The sequence below is a fragment of the Mycteria americana genome, chromosome 1 (genome assembly GCF_035582795.1).
Source record: "Mycteria americana isolate JAX WOST 10 ecotype Jacksonville Zoo and Gardens chromosome 1, USCA_MyAme_1.0, whole genome shotgun sequence".
NCBI lineage: Eukaryota > Metazoa > Chordata > Aves > Ciconiiformes > Ciconiidae > Mycteria > Mycteria americana.
Genome location: NC_134365.1, coordinates 116,471,506 through 116,489,940, shown reverse-complemented (window position 1 = coordinate 116,489,940; position 18,435 = coordinate 116,471,506). Strand labels below are relative to the sequence as shown.

The following is an 18,435-nucleotide window of genomic DNA, read 5'->3' as shown; positions in this document are numbered from 1 at the left end:
TTCTACAGTATCTTTGCTTCTTGAATTGGTCAGAAGGTTGGGGGAATGTAGGCTGGAGGATCTGATGGGGAATTTTTTTCAGTGGAAAATGGAAAACAAATTATTTTGTTCAAAAGCATAAATACTATATTTCAATTTGAAGAAGTCATAAGCGGGTTTTTTTTGTTTTGTTTTGTTTTTTTTCTCCATTGAAATAGCTCTCTGCAAGCCATTTTCCTCTTTAGGCCTAATTGCCCTGTCAGTCTTCTAAGATGCACCTCAATTTCCCTTTTTACGGAAGAGAGGTGATACTTGTGGAGAGTACCCTGAGGGAGCATATATCATGGGATGTCATGACTCAACCCATTGCAGTGTGCAGGAACCTGAGGCAATAGAGTTGTAATCACATGAGGCAATGCAGTAATGCTTCTGGGTGGAAATATTGTTTTCAGCTGAAAATGTTTGCAAATGTTTTTATCAGGAAAATTGGGCCTTTTTTCAGAGAGAACTGTTTCTTTTTGCAATATTGGGATAAAGGAGAAAAAAAAAAAAACAGCTGAGACATTTTGATACAGCAATCATTGCGCCTCACTTGGTTTGTGCGTTATGTGGAAACTTACGGGTATGGGCAAATGTAAATGTTATTGAAGGGTAAATGAGGCTGTGGATTTCTGCCACAATAGCTGCTTGTGTGCATGCTCTGCCCCACAGCAAATGTAAACCCCTACTTTAAATAACTGCATTCCCATGGGATTTCAGGTAGTTGCTATGGAAGACCATCTAGAACACTATTTTTGTAGCGGCTGTAGGAGAGAGGTGAATTTTGCAATGGATTTGACAGTTTCAGTATGTAGAGCATACTGCAATCTTATACCTAGCACAAGTGAAAACTGTCTTGCTCTCTAGAACCTACAAAATTTGTAATAATGTCAAATAAGCAGTAGTATTCCCCTCCTTAAAATACTTTTATTTCCACAGGTTATGACACATCTACGTGTGATATATGAACGCATGAACCAGTCTCTCTCCTTCCTCTACAATGTGCCTGCTGTGGCAGAGGAGATCCAGGATGAAGTTGGTATGCAAACTATTAATGTAGAAAAAGGGAAATATTTCTGTGATGAGAAATTGCCACCAAAAGCTAAAATACAGCATCTTACTTCTCCTATTGATACACTGTCCCAGCTGAAAAACAGGAGAATAAACTTGCCAGTGTTCTTAAATTATAAATTAAATTATAATGAATACTTGGAAGACAAATCCTGTATAACCTGTGCAGTGGCATCATCATATTGTTGTAAATGTTTTCCCTGAAATATGTTAATTCACATTTGAAGCCTCCATGCTATATGGAAGCAGCTATTGACAATGAGATTTAGCAAATCTTTCCTGGGTTTGGGTATTTAATTTATGTGGTAAGTAGTTACATTACCTGATGTAGACATTTTGGAAATCCCCCAGCTAAAAAAATTAGTTGCAGACCCAAGCATCTGAGAAGAGTGCAAGTATCAACTGGAATTTGCTAAGTGCAACTTGGCAGTATCTTACTGGTCGTGCATTTAGTTCTTGGTTGGTTGGTCAAATGGATATTTCCTCTCCTCCTGTTTTTTCCAGCACACAGACTGGGCTGTGGACCAGTCAGGTAGCAACAGTCTCATGTTTTCATCTTCCTTGAGTGCTGTCACAGCAGATAGCTGTGAGGGAGAATGGTATTTCCTCCTGTTCAGGTTCCTGCTCTTGGCTGTGGCATTGCTGCAACAGAGACATCTCCATCGCAGGACTTGGGCTCTGCTGTGTGCTGCTGTTGCAGCAAGGCAACTTCACTTAGCCTACATTAATTTCAGATGTAGCCACACCTCTGGACATCATGTTGCTGATGTGCTTCTTAAGAAAAATAATACATGGATGAATGCGAAAGTTGGAGGTGGGACAGTCATTGTCTTTGGAACGGCTTTTTTCACAAGATGTGATACTCTGCCAAGTGGCAGTTAATGGATTAGTTTCACAAATAACCAGCTTCAGCTGACTAAATAAATTATTGATTTCTTTAAAACACAAGGGAGGGAGGTGTGCCATTGCGGTAAGGGTTAGGATGCATTTAGGACACAGGGAGGGGATGGACAGAGTAGTGGTGGATTAATTTGCCCAAAGCACAGGTTAGGAAGGAGATGTGCTTCGACTTGTGATGTAGCTTGTGAGGGCTGGGGATGAGATCAGGAAGTTGGGGAAGAGGTTGGGAGGAAACAAAAAGATGGCTGAATTAGTAATTATCCTTCACCATGTGTTTCTATGCTCCACAATTATAAGGCACAAGCAACAGTCTCAGTCTGTAGTTGTAGAGAGCCGTTTGGGGAAAAAAAAAAAACAAACCCACCTTATTGATCATTTGAAAGCATGTCATTTCTGTAGCAAAGGAGATGCCGATACTGTTAGGTCTTCAAGATGCTTAGTTTGTTTTCTTTCTGCACCACTGTCATTCCCTTGGGTGTTTTGCTTGAAGTTTCAATTTCTTTTATTATTGGTACTGTTAATGCTTGTTGGTGAGGACATTCTTCTAAACTTTCTTCTCCCTCCTAAATACTGAAACGGAATGGGAATTTCGGAGGCTTTGAAGTGACATGGGAGTAAAAGTCTATTAACTGCTAAGTGGTTTACAAAAATCTGACTCCTAATCTCAAATGTAATACTAATTTTTAGGGGAAAAAAGAGCCTAAAATTAGTGGGATATTGTTTCTTAATAAGATGAGAGAAGCTAAGCTATCTCAAAGAAAAAGTCTATCACAGTTTCTTGAGTACTTTTTCCCTACCTTGATTTTTTTGTGGCTTTGGGTATACTAAAAATTCTTCAAAGCATTGCAAAGTTTAAAGCAATGAAAAACAAGTTCTCATACTGGGAGTACCAGGCATCAAAAATTAAAGAAAGCACTATCAGTTCTGGGCTGTACTAGATAAAATAGTTTTCAGTAATGAGAAGAAAGCCTATTCTCTTTCAGTATCAACATTCTTCTTGTTGGTAACATTGGCTGTATACTTGGTTTTACATATTGGTTTTAATGAAAGTTTGTTGAGGTCATTCCCATCCGTTAAAGGAGACAGTATCCTTCTAGCTTTGAGCACTGATCAGTCTGTTTCAAATTCTGTTCTGAAATTACTGAATTTCTTACTCTCTGTACTCTTCCTAAAGCCATGGAAAAGGAAATCTATTACAGCTGCAGAATCTGTGAAGAAGTAAAATACTAATAAAATTGCGCTTTGTAACATTCCCAAGAAATATTACAAGTCTCATTAAAAGGACAAATGTTTCATTAAATACTTTTTGTTAGAACCATTGACTTAGAAAGTCTGAGTCAGTGGAAAAGTTGAAAAATAACCTAGGTAAGAACATCTCACACACACACAGTGTCTGAATAGTAAATGTCATGTAAGGAAGCATAGTTGAAAATAGTTCTTCTCTTAGGCTGGAATGCAAGTTAGATGGCTAACGTTTTAGTTCAGGTTTTTTGTTCATTATACTTTCTGTTTCTATTTCCATGCTTTACTCAGAGTTCTTCATGAACAGTTTTCACCCTGAGGAATGAATACTCTTTGCTTTAGAAGGCACAGCTCTGCCAAAGGTAGTTTTTCCCTAAATTGCACAAGTAGTTTTGTGAGCAGCAAAATAAATGAGATCTAGTTTCCTGTGAATTTGTACCGTGGGTTTATTTCCTCTGATCTAATAAGGTGCTGGTTTTTACTAGATTTTTCTCATTGCTAGAAATATTATGGCCTATTTTGCAGTTTCTCCATTATTAGCTGTTGACATATATGAATCTCAGGTCTTGGGATTTACTTATTTTTTTAGAAATGAAACTAGAAATACATTAACATTTCCCTTATGTCTTCCTGACAGTCCACTACCAAAGGTTCATCTGTGAGAAATAGGTGGTGTTCTGTCATTGGAAAGTATATGTGCCTGATGATAAGGTGCACACTTGTAATTTCTGTCTGTTATTTTTGAAGTCTTTATGCTGAGGAATGAATTTGAGTTATATGAAGTGGAATCTAGAGTTATTCCTGGGGCATAGCAACTGCGTAGAGAATGTTTTCTTCAACAATCAGAAGACTTTTTAATTAATGCTTGGTGCTCAGATGAGTCACAATCCAGCAGTTGGACATTTGAAGTTCCTTTAAAATACAGGATATGTTTGAAATTCGTACCTCAAAAGGCAGGATTACAGCCATAGTTCTAAGGTGCAGAAGCCAAAATAAAAAATACAGCTTCTATGCTAAAAGCAGCCTTTTAAAAATTCTGGTTATTTTCAGAACCCAGCAGAGATGGTAGCAGGAAGTTAGGGTAAAATTTAAAGAGCTGTAGTCCTTATCTGCAGGTGTTCATCACCAGTTGATGTCTGCTGGCTTAAACAGAAGATGTCTTGATTTGAGTATATGCATGCGTAGGAAGACCCACACCACTCTGAAGGGTAGAAAGTAGCACTTACATGAAGTGAGGATTTTTTTACTAAGCATTTGACTAGTGTGTAATGTGCAAATGCCCCATTTAGGGTGACAGGCATGTATTATAGCAGCAAATTCCAGATGTGTAAGGCAGAACACTTCTGGCTCTCTTTCATTCCTGTTGAGGCAGGGGAAGAAGGATCAGTGTAAGAGTTGCAGAAAGAGGTCTGTCTGACCGTGACTGTTATGACAAAGCTTGGAAAGCATAAGCAGGTCATTGGTGTAGGAGACCGTTTGGCATTCTGGCTGCAAATGATTTCTCAAAGGGCAGTGATGCAAATGTGCTACAAACCAGGTCACCCTCCGCATCTGATGCAGCTCTTGGTGTTAAGTGGCATTTCTCACAGGCAGGAGTAAGCCCCATGAATAGGAGAGTGGCACAAAAAATCTGAGAAGAGGTATTTATTTGCACGCTGTAGGTGAGCAGATTATTTTGTTACCTTGGTATTTGTACTCACCTTTTCCCTCTGATAAATCTCATATACTATTTAATATGTACAAAAGCTCAGAAAGACAATGGCAGGCTTTAAGAGAAATCAGCAGTTCCTTTGAGCACGTCCTGCTTTAAATCCTTATTTGATTAGACTGCTTATCCATGTATGTAAAAGGCAATTTATTGCTGGGAGTGGCACAGCAGGCACAGCTTCTGAATCAGAAGCTACGTCAGAGCTTTGTGCATCAGTCAAATGGGCAGGCGGTGAGCTGAATTTTTAATTCTGTCTTTGCTGCTCTGTTTCCAAACTGATGTCCTCAGCTCCATGTTTTCTAGCCCACCACTGATGAAATACTCAGCACCACCTACCGCAGCAGTATCGTAACTAAGCTCTGAAACATTCAGTTATGAGCAATAAATAAGAGAATATGATTTCGTCTGTCCCTTGACAAATAAAATCAAGCTATTGTTATTTTATTATTCTGTTCCACTGTGCCTATCTTGTTCTTCTGCAGCATGTTCTGGATGCCACACTCCCATTCTATAGCTGGGAGAGAGGACAAACACAAGCAGACCCCAGATCACTGCTTGCATTCAAATGCATACAGTGTGCTGTGGGTCATATGCTATTTCAAGTATCAGTGTGCTGCAGCTTAGCATGACAAAATTTGAGCCAGAGAGTTTTGCCTCACAACTTCCTGTGAAGACTTTTTAAGTACTTTTAGAAAAAGCTTGACAGCTGTAAATATAGGACAAGCTACAGACTAAAGATGCCTGAAGACTTGCTTTCTTTTAACCCTTTAGCCATTAGGTCCCTATACCTGTCAGTCTGCATCTGGGCCTGTTGTCTGGACTACCTGTGGAGGGCAAAGTTAGTGCTGCCTCAGCTGGTTCTGGTCTTTCAGCATTTGTACGATTAATTGTTGATTTCTTGTTTCTAGCTGCTAATCTTGGCCTGTAGTCAATCCATAGTCTTGCTGCATTTCTTGCCTTGAGTAGAATTAGGGTGCTGTTCTCTGTTCATTCTGTGGTGTCCTTCTTAAGAAGTTTTGAGGGCATTAGCTGCTTGCTGCGGGCTGGCAGTCCAAAATGACAACCATTGTGGTTTGGGGATTTATATTGCAAAACCAAAACACACCCTTGGGGGCTTTGCAAGCTTTGCAAAAGCAAATTCTGTGTCTGTCCTGTTTGGTGCCATTTCTTTTGTGATTGTTTTCTTCATCCTCTCCCTTAAAATGTTATGTTTTGGATTTGTAATTAGTAATGTCTTTCAGACTACAATGCGACTTCTCAGTGTCTCGTTTTTCTGTAACTCTTCCTTGTACTTTCTTTCTTAAGATTTAGCTGAAGGGAAGAACTCTACCTTCAAAAAAATATTTAAAATCATGAAGCGATGCTTAGGATTTCTGTACCTTAATTTGAAGTTGGGTTGACATACTGAGGTATCAGAATAATAAAGGGAAATTGACATACATTAATTGTGTCAAGAGCTTGTTAAAAGGATATTGTAAGGTTACCAAGGGTATTGGAATGGGATCGTACAGAACAGTATAGTTCATATCAAGTAAGAACAGTAATTACCTTATGACTCAATTTCAGTATGTTACACTAGAAAACTCTTGAAATTGCTTATTGGTCATGGAGGTGGCAGTTCCAGTCTGCTTCATGGGAAGCAGTTCTAGTCTTCCTCTCAGACTAAAGGGAAAAGTACTGGTAGCAGTTGCTTGGTGCAATTAATGTCACGTATCAGAGTGGTTATGATGCCCTTTTTTTTTTTTTTTCTGATGAAGGAGAACAGGGATTTTGAAGCATGGGTAAATGAACAGGCACACTGGGACAGACCAAGTTCAGTGAACTGGCATAGAGAAAGATGAGGAATTGTCGTCAGTGGTGCTTATCCTTAGGACAGTTGGGTTTTGCACCAGTTGACAACCCTGCCTAATCCAGTCAATGTAAATGCTCCTGGGTCTGTCTACAGTAGTATTTTAGCTCACATAGAAGTACATTTGGGTAACAAATATCTCAGTCATCCCTATTTACTGTGTTGTTCCACTTCACGACTTGCTAGTGTAAGCATGGGCTCTGACTGTCCTTGAGAACAGGCACTTTCTAGCAGTAGATGGAGGTGCAGAGAAGCATGCTGAGGACTGGGAAACTAGAGATGTTCTTTCTGAAGAAAAGCAGTTCCTTTCTGGTTTTGGTTATCCATACTTTCCAGTTAGTATTTCTTTCTCTCTTTTTAAAGGAGTCAAATGGAGTTGAACTTTTTACCCAGGGTAAAATAAACAGCCACAAATCCAGTGTGCAGCTGCAGTAGTTATAAAAATCTGTTGCTGAGGAAGGTTGGACAATTCCTGTTAAGTTTTATACTTTCTTCCACTCTGGAGGTCAATGGAATTGCCGTTTCTAAATTGCCCCAGGCAGTTGGCTAGTACTTGAGAGGGAGCATCTTCAATCTTGGACACAAGGGAATGTCATCTTTGCCAAACTGTAAGTGTTGAATTTCCACCCTTGTCTCTTTAAAATGAGCACATTTTTCCATGGCAGCAATTCCTCCATTCAGAGTCGATGGGTATATCTACACCATACAGAAATTTCTCAGTAAACTTTAAACAGACTTTCTGGAATTAGTACAATTATGTGCAGGTCTTACCCTAAGGTACTGTAAAACCTACCTTCTGGTTTTCAAGAGACTGGCGTATCTGTGCTGTATCATACAGGCTTACCGTTCCTCCCGGTCTGCTCTGCCTCTTTTGTCCAGAAGGATAATGCAACTGGAACAAGCAGTCAAAAGCAGCCTTCAGAGACTGTGTGTTTGTACAGGTACCCTGGAGTGACTTCCAGCACTAACTGTGCCTGTGCCTTCTCCCCATAATTGACTTGATATATTTGTGCATATCCAGTAACCTTAGCTTTCCAAAGAAAAATTTGAATTTTCTGTGAAGTGGTTATTTACCTTTAATCTTCTCCTTTGAAGCCTTATAGCATTCAGTTGAATAGATGATTTGTTAGAACTCTAGCAAAAAATATATTGCTGGGTCAGTGCTTAGAAATAGCAGAGAGTTCTCCCACAAAAGCAAATGAATTCTGTGTTAAGCTTTACACAGCAGCATTTAGATAGATTTTGTATGCTTAAATACTGACATGATGTCACCCAGGTGGACTGCCTGATAAGCAATTAAGACCTCTTCCACCCAAGGACATTGGTTTTTAAAGCATTTGGCAAGTTTATATATAGATATAGACATATACATACACACTTCAGCTTTTTTTTTTTCAGGTGGTTTTTTTTTTTATCATCACAAGCTTATGGTCTTTACTAAGCCACTGGTTTTGCCACTTTGTTACCTCTATAAAATGTTTTTATACTGATTTAAATGCCATAAATGGCTCAGTAAAATACCATTGAGCTATTTGTTGGAGCAAGGTGATGTATTCTGTTTATGTGGGGAATCAGCCAATGTCACAGAATCACAGAACAACTGAGGTTGGAAGGGACCTCTGGAGGTATCTGGTCCAAGCCCCCTGCTCAAGTGGTGCCACCTAGAGCCAGTTGCCCAGGAGTGTGTCCAGACAGCTTTTGAATATGTCCGAGGATGGAGACGCCACAACCTCTGTGGGCAACCTGTGCCAGTGTTCAGTCACCCTCACAGTAAAAGAGTGTTTCCTGAGGTTCAGATGAAGCCTCCTGTGTTTCAGTTTGTGCCCATTGTCTCTGGTCCTGCCACTGGGCACTGCTGAAAAGAGCCTGGCTCTCTCCTCTTTTCACCCTCCCTTTAGGTATTTATAGACATTGATGAGATCCCTCCCAGGCCTTCTCTTCTTCAGGCTGAACAGTCCCAGCTTCCTCAGCCTTTCCTCACAGGAGAGATGTTCCAGTCCCTTCATCATCTTTGTGGCCCTTTGTTGGACTCTCTCCAGTGTGTCCATGTCTCTCTTGTACTGGGGACCCCAGAACTGGATGCAGCACTCTGGGTGTGGCCTCACCAGCACTGAGTAGAGAGGAAGGATCACCTCCCCTGGCCTGCTGGTAATGCTTTGTCTAATGCAGCCCAGGATACCATTTGCCTTCTTTGCAGCAAGGGCACATTTATGGCTCATGTTCAACTTGGTGCCCACTAGGACCCCCAGGTTCTTTTCTGCCGAGCTGCTTTCCAGCTGGTCAGCCCCTAGCATATATTGGTGCATGGGGTTGTTCTTCTCTAGGTGCAGGACTTTGCACGTCTTGTTGAACTAACTGTCCTCCTATTATATTTTAATAGGCAAAGGTAGTTGCCAGCTGGAATGACAGTTTTGTGTTGCTGAGGCTTTGTAAATTCTGCACGCCATTCGGGAGCTTGGAAGAGCTGAATAACCTCAGTTACTTCTCCAGGTTGGAGACTCAGCTCTGTCTGCTAGTAACATATGTCCTTTGCTGCAGCTTAGGAGAGAAGGAAAAAAATCCTGGAAATAGATCCAACATTTTCCTCTTCTAAGCATCTCTTATTTTCTGTCCAGATTATTTAACTGTCATCGAAAATTAGGCAGAGAATAGTAGATGATTAAAATAGATATAAATGCACTTCACTGACATCGATGTTCTCAAATGCTTTCATTAGTAGCATACTATATCCTCCACATCTTTTGTAGCTAAATGGTCTATTGTGTCTTGTCATGGGCACTAATGTTCTTCAGGAAAGATATGAATCCCAATTTTTTGCGTGCGCAAGCCCTCTTTTAATCTCACAATAAATATTGTGACATGACTTTAGTCGGTAAAAGAGCCAGCTTCCTCCAGATCTTGCAGATATTGTGAAAAGGATAAATGGCTTCACATGACTTTGGATTGGGGTGGCTTTTTCATCAGGGAAGGATATGGGACATCTTGTTTTCCATCTGCTTTTCAGAAATTTGATCAGAATAAAAAGGTCTTATGAAGTTTATTAAGAGGATTTTTTCCTCTGGTTTGAAAAACACTGTTCAGTCACTTGCGCCTTCAAGGAAATCTGGTCTCGTGATCCAAGTGTTAGAACTGAAAACCAGGAACTTCTGATAATAATTATGGACTTGTGGATTATAAACAAAGTAATTTTTTAATTGTCTGGGCATCTGCTTTTTCAGTGGGTATTTATATCTTTAATTCTAAATCATTCATCCTTTAGCAGGGGAGGTTTAAAGGTGTTGCCTTGATTTTCTTCAGGAGCTGATGGCTAGAGCGCTCTGTCCTGCATTGGTAGATCCTTCTTGAAGTCTCTGGTCTGTATACTTTCCATTACTCTAGCCTGAAGTATTTTTTCATAGACACTTCTCTTTAAATAGCAAGTTATCATCCCCACCACAGGTCCCATGGGAAGTTTATGACCAAGAGACCACTCTGGGCTCACAGTAGCAGCAGGTTGAGGCTGGTACCGTGGCCATTTCACAGCTTTTTTAAAATATCACTCTGGAGGAGTCTACAGGTGACCTTGTGCACAATGGATTTTCATCCTAGAATTAAGAAAAAATGCACTAAACTTTGAATAATTTCCCAATGGTTGGTTGTATTCTCTCCTGTTTTTTCTTGTTTGATTGGATACATGGAAATGTGTGGATTTGATGAGGATTTTCTTCTAACTCTCCAGTCGTTTCACGTGTCCTTTTCTGGTGTTGTGGAGGACAATAGGCTGAGAAATTCTGTCTTGGAGAGCATTGTTTCTGCTGGTAGAGGTGCTACAGTTGTATAAAAATGTTGAATATGTAGGAGTGTGTGTATTATTCTAAATCAGTATACTCAAATCAGTATACATCTATTTGAGTTGATTTCCTGCTCTATTGTGTCTTCAGTGTAAGTGAAAAGAAAAGCTGGAGCACTCGCTTTTGAGACGATACAGATAAAGCATGTGGTGGTAGTAAAATTTTTTTAAGTCCGATTTTACTTTTTTATGAAGCACGATGGCGTTTCTTGGCCTTTCTTCTTTTTTGTATTGCGTGGTAATTGCTTTTGCCATTATACTTTAAGGAATTAATAAGTTAGCTTATCATGTGCCAAATTTAAGATGTCATTCTTTTATTGGATGGATAACAAAAGTATGAAAAAATCTGCAGTTGTCTGGCTCGCAAATATGATCCGAGAGCAGGTTAGCTCAGGAGAGTCTGACTTTCTGAATGCATAGTTTCCATTCAGATGGGGAGGCACTGGCTCGGTGAAACATTGTCCACTTACAGAAATGTCATTACGCTTAGTTACTGAAAGTTTTATTGACGCACTGAATATATGTGTAATTTAATTCATAAATATGTCATCTTCCCGTCATCTTAAATCAAGTTGTTGATGCCAGTGTCCATGAGTACTGAAGCAACCAAAATCGTGGGAGCACAGACACTCCAACCACAGCTTCTACTTCATACTGGCTGTTGAATGATGGATTTTCTTTGCTTTTCCCAATTACTTGTTTTGGAAACGCAGTTGTGTCATTCTGTGTGATTCACTCCAAGATCAGATTCCTAATAGGGAGTGTTAGATTGTGAAAGAAGCAAATTAATAATCTTAATTCTTACATGCCAGCAAATTGCAAATGTCCAGTGAGAACCAGTTACAGGCTGTCTGCACAAACTATATATTATAGCTTTATATATTTTATATTACAGAGCTAGTGCATTGGTTGTCGTTCCCAGAGCAGTCTCTGGAATAGTTATGCAGGGGAACTCAAACACTGAAGTCTGAAATACATCACTATGGGCAGGTATCCTGAGGGGGGAGGGTTAAATATGCCTCTAAAGCCAACGATGTACTAAGTTTTGCTTTACTCAAGCATAACTTTCTCTTCAGATGTGCAGAGTGAAAATTCACAGGTGCTTATTATGGCCAAAAGTATCTGACCTATTCTTGCTAGGCAAGCTCTTACTATTTGGATAAAAAGGGAAAAGAATTACTGAGGATATGTGATTTTGCAGAACGGCTGAATTGATGGAAATGTTTCAGTAATCTTCTAACAGTCACTTCCCATGCACATGGGATTACAAATGAAGCAATCTGTCATCAGCGCAGCTTTCTCCTGCTGTGTCGTTCTCATACGCCCAATTTAATTGAAAAATGCATTTTCCTTAATAGTGCTACCTAGGCGGGGTTCCAGTCCTTTCACTGTTCTCCTTCCTGATATTAGATCATGCATACGAAGGACGGCGTAAAAGCCATCAGAATAGGTCATATCCCACTTAATGGATATATTTGTTAAATTTAATAAATGCATCTCTTTAGAATACTCAAGACAACCCAGGATATATTTGGCCTATCGAGTGCTAAAACTGCACTTAATAAATAGGCAAAATATATTTTATCTGGAGCAGATGCTGCACAATTCAGTTTTGGTGAGTTCTGATTTAAACTATTATAAGTGAGTCAAATCAAATACTCTCTTTTGACCAAGGGAATCAGGTGCAACAAATTCATGTTCATGTTTATATATTTTTATGGATTATTTAGTGATTCCCAAGCTGCTTCCAAGTTCAGTACACATCAAAAATTGTTGTGGAATTTGTACTCTGACCTTTAGAAGTGTTTATAGAAAATGATGGGTAACTGACTTTTTTCAGGTGTTAGAAACTGGTAGGGGTTTAGGTTCTACTGCAGATTGGAGTTTTAGTGTGTATTATAAGGTCAGCAAATAAATCTGATCATTTTTATCAGTAAATAAGACCAATAAATAATTTATAAATAAATAAAGTAAGTAAATAATTATTTTCAGAAAATAAGACAATAAAATTCCATAACAGTTTTTCATATAAATGCTTTTTTGCAGGGCAGTTTCACTTATGAGCCTTATAACCTACTTATTTAGGATGGAAATGTACTTGGCTTTTTCTAGTTCACACAAGACTGAGGGAGAATAATGAATGCTGATTCATTCATCTGGCAGAAATGTCAGTGACAATTGGGGGGCCTGTTTATTTGTTTTAATTTAGACTCTTCAGTCTATTTTGAAGCACTTAATGATATGTTAATTTGGAATGAAATGTGGAGTTAAATTTAAACCCAGGGAATTTGTCACAGTGCCTTATGCGGATCAGGATGATGACATACAATATATGTTCTTGATTACAGTATAGAGTTCAATTCAATTTTTTCCCCGAGCATTTTTTAGTATTTCCTTGTCTACCTTGATGTTAGGTTGCCATCATCTTACCCGGAGAGGACTTTCCACATGCTAGTAGAAAAAACTATGTTTCATTCAGAATTTTTACCCAAAAGAGTGCCATAACATGGAAGTAGGATTTTTCTATATTTTAATCCAGAGCTTTTGAGGATATGAATGATGAATTATTTTTCTGAGACAATATTATTAATTTAACCAAACTGAATGAGGAGGGGATGAGAGGAAGGGAAGGAGACCACAGAAATGGACAAAAAAGCTTGAAGTTGTGAAAGGGAAGAGCAGGGTCTTTAATTTCTATTTAATAACTCTTTTTCAGAGATCACACAGGCTTCTGGTTTTGGACTTACTTTATCCCACAAACTTCCTTTAATACTCTCTGCTTTGAACTGAAGGGGAAATGCAGTCATTAATCAGATGACTGGCTGTTAAATATTTAAAAAATTATAAATGTGCACACATCTATAGCCATATATTGATATTTAATTTTAGTTGATAACTAATTTATGTAGCTGTCAGGTAGCTAAGGGTCTGTAGTAATTATAATATTCTTTTGCTGAAGGTAAGGAGTGTCATAGCAGCCTTCTTACAAAATTAGACAAAATTTCAAGACCTTGAGTTTCATAGCAGGCTGTAAAAATGGGAGAGGATTATTCTGGTTCTTTCTTGATGAAGTGGTGTGGAAATTCTCATGAACCTTTGCTCAAAGGTCTCTGCAATTGCATAGCCATGTACAAAACTAAATTTGCGTTAAAGTCCATCCCTAATGGAGAAGACACCTGGGTCATATTGAAATTAATCATTACGTGGTAATAAATGTTTTCTTCAATCGGATCTTCCAAGCTTTCTCATGCTTTGAACACTTCACTACCAGAAAACTTGTTATAACATGATTTACCTGCAAAAGGACAATTGCTCTGTATCTAAGTTAAACATCTTTGGGTTTTTTTATAACTTAAGTCAAGTAGTCTGCAAGGCAAATCTAACCGAAACATTATTACATGTACCTGCTTACAGGAGGAGACTCACTCGGGTTGTTTTTATGATGTGATTTGGGAAACATTGAAATCCACCTATGTTGAAAGAGCAGAAGCAGCAAGAAATGGGAAAGAAACGAAAGTGATAAAGTTGTGACTTTTTTTTTTAAATATATTAGGAGCATGTTCTTTTTAGTATGGTTCTAAACATTACAGCTATTCTTAAGTTCAGAGGTGTATTTCTTCTAAAGTTTGGTTCTTAGGCAACAGGGTATTGTCTAAGGCTACGGGGTGGTTATTCTTTTACTAACTTCTAGGAAGAATTTCATAGGTCAGCTGTTTCATAATACCTTAAACGTTCATTTTCTGAGAACTTGAAAAAGGAAAAGTTGTTTCACCGTATTGAACAAGATTTTCATACACATAAGAAATTTCTGAAATCTGAAAAAAACTACTGCTGCTACTTACTCTTGCCCTAGTGGTGATGTCTCTAAAGGACAGAAAGTAAGAGCTATGAAATACTGTTTTCCATGGTTTTTGCTCTTTCAGGCTCAGTTTAACCTTGAGAGAGAGACATATTGCACTGTAAAAGCTTCCAGATGAGAAGACCTGTGGTGTAATTTCACAGGCTAATCAGGAGAAGAGAAGAAGCTTAAATCTGACAGGGTGGTCATGTTTCTCTGTCAATATGGATCTGAGCATTGCAGGTTGGGCTCATTTCCAGTATTTCACAGTAATGATCTAACATATTGCTCTTTTATCATCATCTTCAAAGCACGCAGGCAACAAAGCCACTCACACCTTCCAGTAGGCAAGTCACTTCCAATAAAGCTCTCATCAGAGTTGCTCTCTAAATTATATTTGACTTGTACTATACAAATGAATTAGTTCAACACTGAATACCACATAAGTGTGTTTTGCAGCTTGATAATATTATCATTATGACACCTAGTAGTATGTAACATTATAATTTTATAATGCTTGATTCGGCAAAACACCTTAGAATAACAATATGCTTGAAATTCAGTGGAGCTTAACTCTTTGTGCTTAGGCACAGGCTTAAGTGTGATTAAATTTAAGCATGTGCTTGAAATTTCCTCTGACTTGCGCAGAGGCTGGGGGAAACACCCGTGGTATTTTCTGGTATATTCCGTCCTTTGACCTCAGAGGAGGAACTCCTACTTGATGCAGTAATTTACGTATATGAAACCCATGGGATATTCAAGTGACTTAACTACCTTTCTGACTCTGTAGAATTTGCATTCATTGCAGGTACTTTGAACCCTAAGTGTTACCTCTCGAAAACACTTACTTGTGCTACTAATGCTTTGTATTTGGGAGTTCCCCGCATAAACCCTTATTTACAACACATCTCAGTAGAAATGACTTGTGGGGAACTATATGGGCTTTCTGAATGTGAAATACGTCTGTTCATTTGCATGCGTAACTGCGGGTTACAAGTATGCTGTCAGTTTATGTAGGAGCTCTAATACAAATGCAGATAAACAGGTAAATAATGTTCTGGGTTTGTTGTGTTTTGAAGTATTTACCAAGGCAAAGCCTTTAAGGAGGCCTTGTTTTCATATTTACCAGTTTGGGGGAGTTTTGATTCATACAGCTGACAAGATGCAGACGTTCAAATTTAGTTAAAACCTGACTGCATTACATCAGTGCAACTCCTTTGGGCACATGATCGTGTTGGAGGTTATGAACTATGACGTATTGAATTATCCCGTAAAGTAGTCATACAACTGAAAGCTGCATCTAAACATGTTACCTCTTACCACAGGCACTGTAATAAATGATTGTGTAAATGTTCTTAGTGAATCCTTATTGTGACATACAGCATTTGCATGATTTAAACTGTCTTCAAACTGGTATGATATGCATGCACGTGCAAATGAAGCATTTGCTGTGACTCAAGCACTCTGTAATTTCTGCCATTGAGAAGAATAAGGAGGTTGCTGACACTTTTTAATTTTGTCGTTTTGAAAGCACATACTCAAAAGCAACCATAACTTTGGGAAAAACACATGGTTCAGTTCAGACTGAATGGTGACTGATAAGGCGATGAATATGAAGCAGTAGGACTCTGCATTTGTACCAATTTATTTGAGCTGTTTCCCAAACCTGTATTTGTTGAATCAATTCTATCACGTAGATGTCGTTTTACAAAGGAAGTTTGGTGTTGGGTCAAAACTGTGGCATGTAATTTGATGGTGCCTTAATTAGTGTTTAGAAGAGGTGTTTTGGGTGCACTTTGTTTCTAATCTGGTTTAAGACCTTAAATGGCTTTATAGAACTTTCAAAATTACAATTGCCAATTTTAAAGCTGCTTTTCAAGTAAATTCAAAAGTCTTGCATGTGACAATGATAGCAGAGCTTTTCATCTGGTAGGTAGGCTCCTTGAAAAGAAAACACAACAATCAAATATTATGATTACTTGTGGAAATTTTAAATAACGAACTATGAACTAAACAAAAAAGATGGTTTGAAAAAATAACTAATGGATTGCTGGTGTTCTGGGGCAGCAAGTGGAGGTGTTCCACATGGAATTTCTGTCATTATAGCTATACCAGTTAAGGGCTGGGGTAAGTATGCCCCGAGTCCAACATTGGAAACGATTTGCATGCCAATAAAAAGTAGATAAAGTTACAAAATAGCATGATTTTTGCCACTTTAAGACTCCGTCACCTCTATTGGGATGTGTCATGGTATCTTTGCTAGTACAGTGCTCTTTGCAAAGCCTTACAAGTAGAAGTGTGGTCTAGGGGCATTGTGGACGAATGGCTTCTAACAATCCAGCATCCACCAGAAGATTCTGTAATAGATTTTATTTCTTTTCCTCTGCTCCTTCTTTGCTTGTGGCTCTGTGTGTCTCTTTGTGGGATAAGAGAATAGTCTTGAGAGGAGGTTGTAGTGGTATTACCCTTCTATCTAGTTCCCCAAACATGTTTCGCTTCAGTTTTTCTAGATGCTGTTGCTGGGTAGTAATGACCCGTGGGGAAATGCCTGCAGTGACCCCAAGAATAAGTGAAACTTCCTTAGAGATGATGATAAGTCTGAGAAGCATTTTATTGAAGTACCAGAAGTGAGCCTGTGTCTCATCCTGAGAAGGAAAGGGTTTTGGTGCCTGAAGGAGAACCAGCAATTGTGCGCTCTCACACCAAATCCAGAGCTGCTGGGAGGTTTGAGGTCCCAACTGAGTGTGGGTTTTTCCCAAGGTCATGGTGGCTTTTGAGTACATGCTCTCAGAGCAACAAAAAGTTTCAGCATCCTTCTTGTTCTTCTCGGTGGCAGGACTTAGCAGAACACTACAAGGAGATAATGAGCCAAGCAATAACAGCAACAAACAGTCTGTTATAGGAAGATTGTCATGGGGTTTTTGTCCTGTTGGCTTGATGGGAGGTGAAATTTTGAAGAGCAGCCTAGAATGTCTCTATTTTCAGCACCGAATAATGAAGATATTCACCACACAAAGAAAACCCCTGAAACAGTCTTGAATGCACATCCTAGCCTCCAGCTGTGTCTGTACTCCCTGCTTATTTAGGGGAATTGTCTTTTGCAGGGTGGGGGAATTGAGCTGGCAGCTGTGATAAAGGGAGGGAGTACTCTATCGATGGGTAACAGCGAGGCTGTATGGCTTTCCATTAGCGTAACTGATGATTCAACTAGCCATCAATACTCTGAACAAAATCAACACTGAAGAATTGATCTTGGACTTCACCAGCTAGTGTCGATAACTGGAAATCCTAGGGCAAACTTTTTTAGCAGTTTAGAGATTGAAACAATTGTTTGCAAATCATTTACTCAATGCAGACACAGCTGCCTCAGTCTGATGGACTCCAGCACAGTTTCTAAGCCAGGAACTTCCAATTTCTAGCTATCGTTCAGTGGCTGATTCATCATGTCAGATGGGCTTGATTCATTTTGGCCATTGTTTCCTTGCTTGTGAAATGGATGCGATCATAATCTGCTGGTTGTAATATCTGTCAGCCTCACTTGAGCTATTGTGCGGGTCAGTTAATGTCCGTGCTGTGTGCCACAGCTGAATGGGAAACAATGGAGCCTGCAAGCGCCGGCGACGACGTGCTCCCAGTTGGGTAGCATTGAGAGAGAGACTTTGTCTACGCATCCCTCCCAGCCTCTAGGGATTTGGATATAATCACGGTATCGTGATGGGAGTCGGGTGCTCCTCGCTGTCAGCTTGGTGGGCCCAGCCGTGCCTGCACTGTGGCCTCCCCTGAGCACAGTGCCAGCCCTCGTGCCGCTCCTCTGACGCCGGAGGCCAGGTCATTCTCCCTCTGCTCCTTCCTCTCCATGCACCGTTTGTCCCTTTCCAAGGGCAGGAGCTGTCTCCAGGTAACACAGAGTGCATTGGCAGTGGAGAAGACAGGAGTCGTGGAAGGTCGGTACCACCCAGAGAAAAGGGGCAATTGGGGCA

At 39.5% G+C, this 18,435-nt stretch overlaps 1 protein-coding gene across 4 annotated transcripts in view; it reads left to right on the top strand.

Moving 5' to 3' along the window:
• APP (amyloid beta precursor protein) overlaps window positions 1-18,435 on the top strand; it is a 230,920-nt gene that overhangs the window by 180,031 nt on the left and 32,454 nt on the right. For all 4 annotated transcript variants that reach the window (XM_075516873.1, XM_075516867.1, XM_075516857.1 and 1 more), the window contains one exon: window positions 958-1,057. In XM_075516873.1, coding sequence (XP_075372988.1) covers window positions 958-1,057 — 100 coding nt within the window. The remainder of the gene's footprint in view (window positions 1-957; window positions 1,058-18,435) is intronic.